This window comes from Ailuropoda melanoleuca, chromosome 16 (assembly GCF_002007445.2).
Source record: "Ailuropoda melanoleuca isolate Jingjing chromosome 16, ASM200744v2, whole genome shotgun sequence".
Classification (NCBI taxonomy): domain Eukaryota; kingdom Metazoa; phylum Chordata; class Mammalia; order Carnivora; family Ursidae; genus Ailuropoda; species Ailuropoda melanoleuca.
In genome coordinates, this window is record NC_048233.1 from 5,257,349 (window position 1) to 5,270,310 (window position 12,962).

Consider the following 12,962-nt stretch of genomic DNA (forward strand, 5'->3'; position numbering starts at 1 on the left):
CTGAATGGAAGGATGATTGGAAAAAGGCAGAATGGGAGTATACATCAATCCTGCTGGTTTGACAAGTGACATTCTTGCAGGCAGATTCCTGCTGGAGTGATACCGGGAGAAAGGAACCTGACACTCTGCAATGCCTTCGCTCAGACCACCTACACAAAGATGTATAGATATACACTAACACACATACTGCCACCCTGGCCTTTCCCTGTGCACATAGTCATATGCCACATGTACCTTCTTTCCTCAGTTGAGGTCAGAGCATGTATCCATTGCCATTCTAGGATATTGGTTGCAACCCCTCTCTTGGTTTGGTTACATACCATAGGGTCCGGTGTGCCTTCTCCTCAATCACAGGAGAAAGCTGACTCAGGAGTCCTGGGGGGGAAGGGGATTGTTCATTTGTGCAAAATTCCAATACAAAAGATGTTGCTTTCAATCTGCAAGCCTCCTTTCAGGGTCCTTATATCCTGGGAAGGAAGTGAGTGACAGTCATGATTGGGGACACCTTGCTGCCCCGCTTTACCCGTCCATATTTGCTCAGTGCGATGTAGGTCCCTCGGTACAGGTCTGACTCATAGGCATTGTAATTGTTGGGCAGGAGGGTTTCTCTGAACTTGCATTCCTCTTGGAAGCTGGGCTGCCAAAGAAATGGACAAACAACAGAGGCTCAATTATAAATGAGGTGTAGCAGGCCCCCTACTGGGTGCACCTCCCCTCCCCTCTGTAAGACAACCAGCAGGGAATCTGAGCCATCCTAGGTGAACCGAGTCGTGGAAGGTCAGAAAGGAAGAGACTTCTGAGCTCTTTTGGACCCTTCTCATGTTGCCTCCTTTAGGATGAGGAAATCAAGGTCTGTGTCACATGGTGTGGGTCTCCTGACTTTCAGTTTAGGGTGCTCTCCATTAAGCACCTGGCTGATAATTTATTCCATTCAGAAAAGGATAAAATAGGCTGTTTTCTCAAGTCCACTGTGAGGTGGTCTAGAGGAGGAGGACTGGGAGCCTGGGCTCCACTTAGTGGCTTCTCTGCTTCATAGTTGTGTGACCTTGGGCAGGCTCCTCCGTCTCAGCCTTTGTTCCCTTCCTGCAAGCTGTGTGTTGTGGGTGCAAGTGGGGAGCTGTTAGCAGAGGGTTGGAGGCAGATGACTCCCCAAGTCCTTTCCAACGTTGTCTGTTGATTATGTTAACTCTTTCTTCTTTCTACTGGTGTCCCCTCACTCTGTCTTTCCCAGTTTATGCCCTAGGTTTGCTACCCCTTAAAGAGGTTCATTCTTGGTACTGACTTTAAGCCCAGAAGATGCCTGGTGCCTCCTAGACATTCGTAGCTTTCCAGGGAAGTTTGGGAACAGCGATGGTGAGAAGCAGCCATTTTTATGGGGAAGAGAACCTGGTTCCCTCTGTGGCAGGTGGTGCCGTGGAGTCTGGAGCCAGTGATAAATCAGCCCCTTGAGTGCTAATTTGGTAGAGAAGCGCGTGTGGACCATCTGTTCAGAAAATGAATGCTGAACTTCCTGTCACACATCAACAAGTTCATTCCCGCTATATCACCCACGTCCTCCTTTATTCCTAGAAAAGAGGGCCTTTCCTCCCCAGGCCTTCGGGGCCACCACTGAGGGCGGCTGGGGAGGTTTCTGTGCTTTGGATAGGAAGTGGCTCTGTGGGGTCTAGAGGAAGAGAGAGCAAGGTGAGAGCCAGGAGATCTGGGATTCAGTCTCAAAAGAAAGACAGAATGAAACAAAAAGAGAGAGATGGGATGTAATTTCTGACTCCTTCCTGCTGACTGAGGCCATCGGCTATAAAAAGCCCACTCAATGTCTGGCGGGCTGTGCCAGAGGTGTCGTCTGACCTTCTCTGAAGGAATCATACTATAAGCACCCCGGGCTGGCCGGAGGCGGGGGATGGACCAGAGCCTCTTCCTGTTATGAACGGAGGGTGATGAGCTTGCTCACTAGGCTCCCAGACTCCCAACGTTCTTTGGGCGCACCTCTCAGACAGCATGCACAAGAGTGTGTGATCCCCAGGGACAGCTTCTTCTTTCCCAATAGACTCCAAGTTGCCCGAGACAAGGATCGTGTCTTGTCAGGTACGTGATGCTGAATGGATGAAGATTTAACAGGGACAACAGGGAGACAGATGGATCCTCCCCTTCCCCCTACTCCATGACCGGCTCCTTCAATGCAGCATGAGAGTGAGCAAGGGGGCAGTGCAGTGTAAGGAGGGAACAGCCCACTCTTCCCCTGCCCTTTGTCCCTTCCTCCTTTCCCCACGCTACCCCCCCACCCCCATTTATTGTTTATAAAGCACTTCCACAAGTGTTAATTTACCTGAGACGAATGTGAAATCTTTAGTCAGCCACACCAGCTGGCTTCCTAGTACCACACTAGGGAGCTTGCATTTTCACAAGCTACCCTTGTTATCAATGTTCAGTAAGTCTTTGTGGAAGGACTCTCCCAAAGGTAGGGAGCGTAAACTAATCGAAGTGGGTTCAGAGCATATGTGTGCACTAGCTTTGAGATTACCCCAATGATGATTCACCTCTTACTTAACTATGCGAACTTGGGCAAGTGATTTAACCTTCCCTCATTTGATTTAACCTCCATTCTCTCATCTGTGAAGTGGGGGGCAGTAAGAATAATTATGTCATAGTATTGGAGTGAGCATGAATTGAAATAACGTACAGAAAGTCGTTGGTATAACGCCTGTCACACAGTAAAGTAAAAAATACTGTTTTTACTCTAATTCTTCTCTATCATGAACTACTTTACATTAAAAGCCCTGAAAGACTTTGTCTTACCCTGGATCGCCATTCCTGCAAAACCTGCTGTGGGTTATTGGACATTTTCACTTTTAAGCTCTGCAGTTATTGACCAAGTGACTCGGAGACCATGAGCTTGTACGAGAAGGGCACGGAACTAGGATCCACGGAGCCTGACGCTCCGGCACTACTCTCTGGGGCCTCTCCTGACCATTTTCTTTACCTGTGCATGGAGTGTAGAGTCAGCCACGGGAACTAAGATTGTTGATGAGCTCAGCTCTGGAGCAACAACACCAGGAGAAAATACACTCAGGACTGACTGTAAATTTAACTGAGAAATAAAACTACGCTGATTAAAAGCCTGGTGCAGGAGTGCCTGGGTGGCTCAGTTGGTTAAGTGTTGGACTGTTGATTTCGACTCAGGCCATGATCGCAGGGTCCTGGGATCGAGCCCCATGTGGGGCTCTGCGCTGAGCATGGAGCCTGCTTGGGATTCCCCCTCTCTCTCTCTCTCTCCCTCTGCCACCTTCCCCCCCACCCCAGCCTGTGTGCACATGTACATCATGTGTTCTCTCTCTCTCTTTAAAAAAAACAAAAAAAAAAAAGAAAGAAAGAATGTCTCGTACAGATCGATGAACAAAATACAGAGTTCAGAAGTAGATCCAAATATATGTCAATATAAAATAAAAATGGGTGTTACACACAAATAATGAATCATGGAACACTACATCAAAAACTAAGGATATACTGTATGGTGACTAACATAACATAATAAAAAATTATTTAAAAAATACAATAAAAATGGATCTGAAATTAATATAAAATAAAAGTAAGATTTCAAATCACTAGAGAAAATATGGTGTTGGAACAACTCAATAATATCCAATAAGAATAGTAAATAAATAATAGTAATAAAGTTTGATTTCTTATTTCATTCCTTACATTACAATAAATTCTGCAAGTAGCAAAGATTTAAATGTGAAAAAGCAAGGCCTAAAAGTCCAGAAAAAAAAATTGTTTAAATAATCTTGAGTTGGGAAGATCTTTTTGAGCAGGACACAAAAAACTAGATGCCATAAAAAAAGCAAAACCAATAAATTTGACTTCTGCCTGGAAAAAAATTGCCTTAAAACAAAAATATAAATAGCAAGCTCAGTTAAAAAATAGTTGCAATGTTGGGGCACCTGGGTGGCTCAGTCAGTTGAGCGTCCAGCTCTAGCTCAGGTCTTGATCTCAGGGTCATGAGTTCAAGCCCCATGCTGGGCTCCACGCTGGGTGTGAAACCTACTTAAAAAATAAAATAATAATAATAATAAAATAATAAAATAAATAGTTGCAATGTCTATGTGTCAGAGAGTACATTTTGTTACTATATTCAGAACCCTTAACTGTGAAATGGACAGTGTTTATGAACACACCATTCACAGAAAAGTAAATAAGTTAACATTTGAACATGAAAAATACACCTAATAAGAGAAATATAGGTCATAATGGTGAGATAACATTCTTAATTGCTTGATTAAAAGAAGTCAGATGTTTGATTTTATATATATATATATATTTTTTTTTTTTGTTTGTTTGTTTTTTTGAGAGAGAGAGAGAGACTGTGTGAGCAGGGAGGGGAGGGACAGAGGAAGAGGGAGAAAGAGTATGAAGCAGGCTCCACGCTCAGCTTGAAGCCTAACTTGGGGCTCCATCTCACTACCCTGAGACCATGACCCAAGCCGAAATCAAGAGCCCCAATGCTTAACCAACTGAGCTGCGCAGGCACCCCTTGATAATATTCTTTCATTGGTGAGGGCATGAAGACTAGGAATTCTCATTTAACGTCTGTGGGCGTGTATATTGTTATAACCTCTATACAGAGCAATTTGACAATATCTACTAGAATAAAAAGGACCAATCATCCTGCTTCTAGGAATTTATCTTACTGACACACTCCCACACATGTACAAGAGTTACTCACTGCAACATTACCTATAATAGTAAAAGACCAAAAACAGCCAAGCGTCTATTAGGAAGGATGCAGTTAATTCAGTTCCTGGCAGATTCACACAATTGAATACTATAAGCCATGAAAAAATACAGAACTTCCATGTGCACAGACTTGAAATGGTCTCAAAGACATATTGTTAACCCCCCCCTACTTCTTATGTTCCATAAATGAGTGAAATCGTATGATAATTATCTTTCTCTGCTTGACTTATTTCGCTTAGCATTATCTCCTCCAGTCCGGTCCCTGTTGCAGCAAATGTTGAGAAATTGTTCTTTTTGATGGCTGAGTAATATTTCATTGTATATATGGACCAATTCTTCTTAATCCAGTCACCTGTTGAAGGGCATCTCGGCTCCTTCCACGATTCAGCTATTGTGGACAATGCTGCTATGAACATTTGGGAGCATATGGCCCTGCTCTCCATCTTTGGGGTAGATACCCAGTAGTGCAATTGCTGGGTCATACGGTAGCTCAATTTTTAACTTTTTAAGGGACCTCCACAAGAAGGGGGAATGAAACATGAGAGACTGTGGACTCTGGGAAACAAACTGAGGGCTTCAGAGGGGAGGGGGGTGGGGGATTGTGATAGGCTGGTGATGGGTAGTAAGGAGGGCACGTATTGCATGGTGCACTGGGTGTTATACGCAAGTAATGAATCATGGAACTTTACATCAAAAACTAGGGATGTACTGTATGGTGACTAACAATATAATAAAAAATATTATTAAAAAAAGACATATTGTTAAGTGAAGAGGCTCTTATTTGTGTGACTTTATAAGATAACAGTGAGGGCACACTCACAGGGACACAGGTTCTTCCTGGAGGGACGCACAAGGACGGTACAGTGTCTTTCTCTGGGGAGGTGGATACTAGTGGTTTCAAGATGATGGTGAGAAGGGGACTAAATTTCCATGGCATATTCTTTTGCACCTTTTTCCACCCCCCTCCCCTCATACCATGTTCATGTATTACCTAGTCATGTAAGTAGATTATTTAAAGCAGGAAAGGAATTCAGGATAAAACATGGGCCAGGAAATGGAGTAAGGAAACATTTGTATCAGAAACTGGTGGTCCCCCCTTGTCCTGTCCGGCCCCTGCCACCCACTGCTTTCCTCTCTGTTCTAATTTATACATCCCTGGAGAGTAACCTGCCCGTCAGTTTCCAGGAGGATTCATTTCTGATCTGGAAGGTGCTTACAGGAGATGTTTCGAGTGTGGTTTGCAAACTCCAGAGAGGAAATCAAACTGTGGGGCCAGCATGGGGGAGGAGGGTGGGGAGGGAAGGGAAGGGAGATAAACTGAGTGATTCAGGCAATCAGGCAAGAAACTCCGAGGGCATTGCCCATATCCTCCATTCTAGAATGTATCCAGTTTAAAAATCCAGCCTTTCCTAGCAACCGGGGCTCCTGAAACGTTGTTTAAATGCGCACGACTGTGGTTGTACGCACTGTGCTTTGCTCTCCGTTGTCATCCTATTTTGTATATTCAAATTCCCTCTCCTTTATTTATTTATTTTTTAAAATATTTTATTTATTTATTTGACACAGAGAGAGAGAGAGAGACAGCCAGCGAGAGAGGGAACACAAGCAGGGGGAGTGGGAGAGGAAGAAGCAGGCTCCCAGTGGAAGAGCCCAATGTGGGGCTCGATCCCAGAACTCTGGGATCACGCCCTGAGCTGAAGGCAGACGTTTAACGACTGAGCCACCCAGGTGCCCCAAATTCCCTCTCCTTTAAAAAAATGTTTTCCTACTTTCGTTTCTCTCCATTTGGTTCTTTTTCTCTAGCCTTGCTCAGATTCCCAGCCTTCCCCCAGAACTGTGTACAGATCTAAAGTGAAACAAGACAAGTGGATAAAGTTTGCTTTCAGAGCCCTCTATCTCCCTTGCCTGTCCCTTTCTGCACCCCTCTGACCCATCCTTGGGGTTCAGGTGGCAGGAGGCCAAAACCATTTCCCTGAACTCTTTGAAGCAGCCGATGCTTCAGGCCAATGGGATTTTCCCACTGTCCAGACTGATGCCCAACGTGGTGTCCAGACCCAGCCCCTTAATCCATGTCTCCCACATCCCGAGCCCGGTTCTCATGGCCTGGGAGGGCTGGCTGCTCGGCTCTGGTGAGAAAAGTACTCGTGCCGAGTGAACGCCGTGTTAATAAAAGCAGCTACCATATATTATTACTTGAACAAATGAAAATAATTCCACCGGATCACATTTCCTGGGCCTGTTGGGCCTCAGGCCCCAGTGTGACAACGTCTTAAATTCCATGTAGGTCTAATCAGACTTATGTGGAACCAAACTCCAAAGCGATCAGCTCTTACCATGGAGAAGGGCATTTTGCAAAGGGCTGTTTCAGCATGTCACCTCTGGCGGAAATGCCCATTCTAGTGGGGCAGGTGGATGAGACATCCATCCTCTTGTCTTCAGGCAGAGCTAAGTCACCCGGACTGCTGGGGGTGGATTCTTGTCTTTAAAATTCTTCCTCCCAGGGCTGCCCTTGGCCACCTGCCCCTATTACTCCTGGCTGTGAATATGCAGGGGAAGGGTGGGTATTTAAGGAGGTGGGGAGTCAGGGAAAAAAAGGCTCTTTTTCTTAAGACCCTTCTTTCTGCAGCCCCGGACTGCTTCTTCTTCTGTTCTTAGCTGAAACGGAGAAATAACGTCTCTCAGCTCTGAGGAGGTCTGTCTATGGCAACTCCCTTTCCTAACACATAACAGCGTTGTCGATTTAGAAGTGTTTGCAAAGGTTTTCAGCAGGCATATCATTCTTCTCATTCCTGTGGAGCTCTTTGTAGCAGGCAGGGCTCTCAGGTCCCACCCCCAGTCCTTCCCCTAGGAGCTGACAAATCCCCTCAGGAATCTGTTCTCAGAGCTTTGCTGCTGAGCTAGGGCATGGCTTGGTCCTCCCTTCTCCCACAGTAATGCCCGAAGGAATAATCAAAGGCCTTGATGGATGAAACAAATACTGTGTTTTGCATGCTGTCATACTACTATTGATGAAAAGGATGTAGGCACAGTTATAATTAGTAAAACTAAAATCGCTGCAAAGCATAACCTACTAGCTTGTTGTCAGCATACAGTTTTCTTGGCTAAAGGATTCTCATAGAACATCGTCAGTTGGAGATCCTTGATTTTTTTTCAATTTTATTGTTAAAAGGATGAAGGGGATTGGAATTCACTGATTTCTGCCTCTGGCTACATCCAGAGAGCAGAGGTCCAGGCCCAGAGAAGGTCAGTGACTTTGCCCCACATGAAAGAGTAGTGGAGGGTAGGTGTGGCAGGAGCTAGAACTCGGATCGCAGTCCCACAGTTCATGCGCTTCCGCTCTGGGCTTTCTGGGCATTACCTGCAGAGCCCGGAGGCAGGTCTGCACACAGCTGTGACTGTGTGAACTTAAAGACCCTGTGTCCCATCTGTAAAAGGAGGATACAGATCACACGCACCTCCCAGGGGTACTGGGGGATAATGCTTGGAAAGCACTCCACAAGGTGCCTGACAAACAGTAGGTGCTCAATATGGGGTAGCAGAGGCACCCTGCCATGAGGCTCTGCGCCCCTCTTTCCTAGAGGTGAGACATGTAGGAGGCCACTTCTCCTGGGTGGCTTTTCTGGGCTCTTATTCTCTGCCCATGAGCTGTCCCCTATCTCCAGCCCCAGCATGGGTCCCCTCCCCCCCATGAGAAATTTCATTTAGCTGCAGGCCGTAGCAGCTGAGCCCAGGGAGATGAGGCAGCTCTAGGGGCTTAAGGGAAATAGTGTGAATGAAATCATCACCCAGCAGGAGTCTTCCTGGCTCCCGGGATCAGTTGGCAATTGTTTTTTTAGACTGTGATAACAGGCCCCCGAGGGGCAGCAGGAAGGGGTCGAAGGGGGAGAGGTGGTTCAGCAGCATCTGGTGGACAGCCACACAAAGCTTCAGTTGTGCAAGCTTGGGGCACACTTTGGCCAAACACCCTCGTCCAGCCCTGCTCTCTGTCTCCGGGCCCTGGGCTCCAGGGAACACAAGCTCCCACCTCAGACAAGGTGCTCCTGGACGTAATGCTCCAGGGGAATAGGAGGGGGAGGGCGCAGTGAGCACAATGTCTTTCCTCAGGACAGCCCCCTCCCCCTTTTCCCTGAATGTGTTCATTGAGTGACTCCTCCAGCTCATGGACCTACTTGATCCTCTTTGAAGTCACGGGCCCTGGGGGCGGGGCACGGGTGTCTCCTACATCAGGAGTCAACCCACAGTTCAGGGGGTGCTCCTTCCCTTTCCCTACTCAATGCTTTACCCCTTTGCAGTGCTTTCTAAATGTTTTCTTTCTTTCTTTTCTTTCCTATTTTTTTTTTCAATGCAGGGCTTAAACTCACAGCCCTAAGATCAAGACCTGAGCTGAGATCAAGAGTTAGACACTAGACTGAGCTACCCGGCCCCCCCTGCTGTGCTATCTCTGATTGTGATTAAAGCTCTGAGTTTGGAATCTCATATAGGTTCTCTTACCAGGGCCACATATTTCAAGTGGCAAGTGGACAAATGTTCCTGTATTTATACCCTTTCCCTGCCTCAGAGTTGAACATCCTTCTGGGTAAGAAGAAAGAAATACTATGTAAGGGTTTCTGACATCTGGGCTTCCTTCCCAGAGATCTACCTGTCTAGTGGTCCCTTGCAGACAGTGCCACAGCCAACAGCCCCCATTCCTGGCTCTCCAGTCACTGGGATCCCAGGAACTGCACTGTGCAGGCTGGCAAGAAGGGACTTTTTGGGATGACTCACTCCACAGGAAGGGGTCCTGCTACACCCAAACCTACGTTGGTCCCAGGTGGCCTCCCCTGTTCTCCACCACCTTTGTGCAGACTGGCGTCTGATAAAAAGGATGTCTTGGAATTCCAAGCCTCATGCTGGGTTTCAACTGCCCAGCCCTCCAAAGCCCATGTAGCCTGGTAGTCCCCAAGCCTGCCTGTGCCTCAGAAACCCCAGAGAAGCTTCAAAAACAGCAAACAAACTGATTTGCAGGCCTCCATGCCAGCCCTGCTGAACTGAGCATCCCTGATGGAGGTCCCTGAAGTCTGTGAACAAGTTACCGGGATGCCGCAGATACAGAAGGTCCTCCTACATGCCTCACTTCTAGGAAAGAGGGGTGCAGAGCTTCACAACAGGGTGCCTCGCCCACCTTTGATAGTATAATAGCCACCCTGTATTGAGCACCTACTGTTTGTCGGGCACCCTGCGGAGTGCTTTACAAGCATTATCCCCCAGCACCCCCGGGAGGTGCTGCGATCTTCATCCTCCCTTTACAGATGGGACGTGGGGTTTCCAAGTTCTCTTGTCCAGTCAGGGCTGTGTGTGGACCTGCCTCCGGGCTCTGCAGGTAATGCGCATAACACCTGCAGCAAAAGTGTGCTTGGTGTACAGACTGGGGCCCGAGTTCTGGTTCCTGGCACCATCTACCCTCCAGCTATTCCTCTTACTTCAGAAACGCACTTTTAATCCATGCCTTGTCTCCATGCAAACCAACCCAGACTCAGTGTCAGCACTAAAGATTATGGGGAAGAGGCCACCTGAGCACCCTCTCTGGGTAGGTAGCAGACCTCCTCTGTAGGGATAGCCTCCCCAGCCCCCGGCACCAATCCCAGATCTCTCTGCTCCCTTCCTGATGCTCAGTCTGTCTCCAAGGAGAGGTAGAACAGCACTCCACGCCCTTCCCGTAAATAACTCTGGTATTCCTTGAAAATTGCTCAGAGGTCTACCTTTTTAGCCTTCTTATTTCTGTCAAAAGAACTCCCAGCTTCTTTAACTTCATGGCGATGTTTTCCCAGCCCGTATTTTGGAATAAGCTGAATCATAGGAGAGCCCCAGGATGGAGAGCGTCAAAGAGAGCAGAGATTTTGGTAAATATGCTTAGAAGTTGGCTAGGTTCACCAAAGGGCTCGCATTCGCCCACCCAGGGGTGATCTGAGAGGGGGAGGGGGCTAGAGGTGGGGTGTCAGCCCAGAGGGTGGAATAGGAGGGTGCTTCTCCAGCCTATGGGATGAGGGGTCAGAGGACTTAAAACCTTAAAGTAAACTTTCAACACCTTGCTGAAGGTGTGCTGCACTCGAGGCAGGGGTACCTATCAGGGTGGGGGCGGGGGCTCGGGGAACAGCACCGCAAGCTGAAAGATAAGCTTGATGCTCTGGGCCTCTCCAGTTCAGGGGATCACACCCGACCATAAGCCTGGGTGACGGCTTTATGCCAGGGTGTAGGTCTCCTTCAGAACCAGTAGCCTCCTGAGCTATGATCCGATTTAATTACAAAGGACGGAAGGGTCAGGGAAAACATGGTCCTGAGCAGAAGCGAATTAACTGTGAAGAGAGTGAAGCATGAGAGTCAGGCCTGTTACTGTCCCGGGCCCTTCCTTCTTGTTCTAGACAGATATGCACTTCTCTACTCAAGCTTTTGTAGTATTTTCTTCAACTGTGTAAGCAGCAACTCCACAACCTGGAGCACCCGCCCCCCCCGGCCCAATGGACTCACCGTTGCGTATAATCTCCCTTTACTGTTCATGGCAACGAACAGGGCACTTTTCACTCCAAAGAGACTCACCACACCCCGCTCCACTGTGGAAATCTCCAGCAGGCCTGACAAAGAACGGGGGCCACATTACCCAAGGTTTGTGCAGAGCAGAGTGGGACGTCGATCTAGAGGTGACGCCACAAGGACATCTAAGCCCGTGCCCTGCTCCTAGAAAGCCAAACCCTTATCGCCTCTATCCCTGATCTCACTTTGGACTCGGCAAGTCCTGCCACTATACTGTCAAAGATCCTGTTCCACAAGGGGGGTTCTGATGAGCCAAGGCTTACAGCATGTCTACAACAGATTAGCTTTCACTGACTTAATCACATGAGGTCCTTGCCTGGGGTAGAAAAATGAATGCTGACTAGTTTTTTAATAAAGTAGATACTCCACATGTTTCCACAAATCTTTGCCCATCTGAACGTGCAAACACTGTGGCCACACGGTGGCTGATGGCTTGCCTGGATCCTGCAACCCCTGTCCCTCCTTGGACGGGGAGTCTATCTATGCAGCAACCCATCAGCTTGTAGGACAAGGAGCCTGGGGACAGAGGGGGCAGGTTGGAATAAAAATGACGTGGTTCAGCAGGGGATTTTGCAAATCACTTGCCTTTCCTTCTCAAAGAGGGAAGCTATGTAAAAATCAGCTTGGGTCTTATCTGGTCCTAGTACCCTCACTTACCCTCACCACCCTTGCCTTACGGCTTCCAAGCTGATGGTTCTGGTGGTGTTATACGGCCACGGATATGCCTGTAATGCTGAAGTAATTAGTGCCACCGGGGCTCTGCGGGGTGATGGCAAAGGACACCAGAATGCTTGGACCTCAGCATATTAAGCCTGCAACTCAGCACAGTCCAAGGGAGTCTGGGGGAGGTGGCTATGCTTGGGAATAACACTTCTCTCTCCTTATAATAGGATCCCATGCACCAGAGCAAGTCCCCACTGTCCTTTAGCCCTGCTTGAGCCCAAGCCCCCAGCTTCCCAACTGGCTGCAGCTGGCACTCACTGTAGGGGTTCTCCTCGTGGGTCCCGCTGATCCGGCCGTCGGGGGGCACCTGGAGGTGAAAGCCGATGCCCACGTTGCAGTAGAGCTTCCTCTGCCTCTTGATCCCCACCAAATAGCCACTCTCCCAATTCACCCCAGCAATCTCTGCAGCTAGTCCAGCTCGAGACCTTGATAGCAGGGTGCCCCAGCCCCTGGAGTCCAGCAGCGTGCTGTTGGCTCGGGTGCCTGCAGGCGAGGGCACCACCATGCCCACTAGGACGCCTAGGAAGACGAGAGCCTGCAGCGTGCCCTGAAGACGTCCTGCTCCCGGGGACATAGTGATGAACAGCCTCTGTCCCAGGGCCATCCACCTTGCCTCTCAGGCACGTGGTCAGAATTAATGGCCCTAAAAATACCGCCCTTCTTGTTTTTCTCCCCTCAGCATGGCGGCAGGGGCTTATTTTTGGAAGGCAGATGAAGGCTGCTGACATGAAACCAAAGCCTGCTTTGGGCACTCGGGTTGGGAGCAGAGGGACCCAGGCTGAGCCGCCGCTGGTAGGGACCATGGCTTGGGGACGGTGTCTAGCTTGCCGGCTTGCTCCGTCCCGAGTTGATTATATTTGATTTGACCTATCTTTATAGTTCAGCAGCCTGGCCCTCCCCTCCACCCATCATCACCCTGACGTCAACTGGCCCAGCTCACT

General features: G+C 48.4%; 1 protein-coding gene across 1 annotated transcript; it reads right to left on the reverse strand.

The window, feature by feature from the left end:
- Positions 1-460: 460 nt before the first annotated feature.
- FGF6 (fibroblast growth factor 6) lies at positions 461-12,660 on the reverse strand. The gene is made up of 3 exons (XM_002920444.4): positions 12,280-12,660; positions 11,236-11,339; positions 461-637 (listed from the first exon to the last, which is right to left on the reverse strand). Exons 1-3 carry the CDS (start codon positions 12,623-12,625, stop codon positions 461-463), a joined length of 627 nt encoding a protein of 208 aa, XP_002920490.1. The 5' UTR covers positions 12,626-12,660.
- Between the last annotated feature and the right edge of the window lie 302 nt (positions 12,661-12,962).

Bases quoted from the DNA above. Each gene is read 5' to 3' on its own strand.
- FGF6 (XM_002920444.4), bottom strand. From the start codon at position 12,625: ATGGCCCTGGGACAGAGGCTGTTCATCACTATGTCCCCGGGAGCAGGA. The intron at 11,340-12,279 runs GTGAGTGCCAGC...GTTCTTTGTCAG, and splicing joins CCACGAGGAGAACCCCTACA to GCCTGCTGGAGATTTCCACA. The intron at 638-11,235 runs GTGAGTCCATTG...TTTCTTTGGCAG, and splicing joins AAGGGAGATTATACGCAACG to CCCAGCTTCCAAGAGGAATG.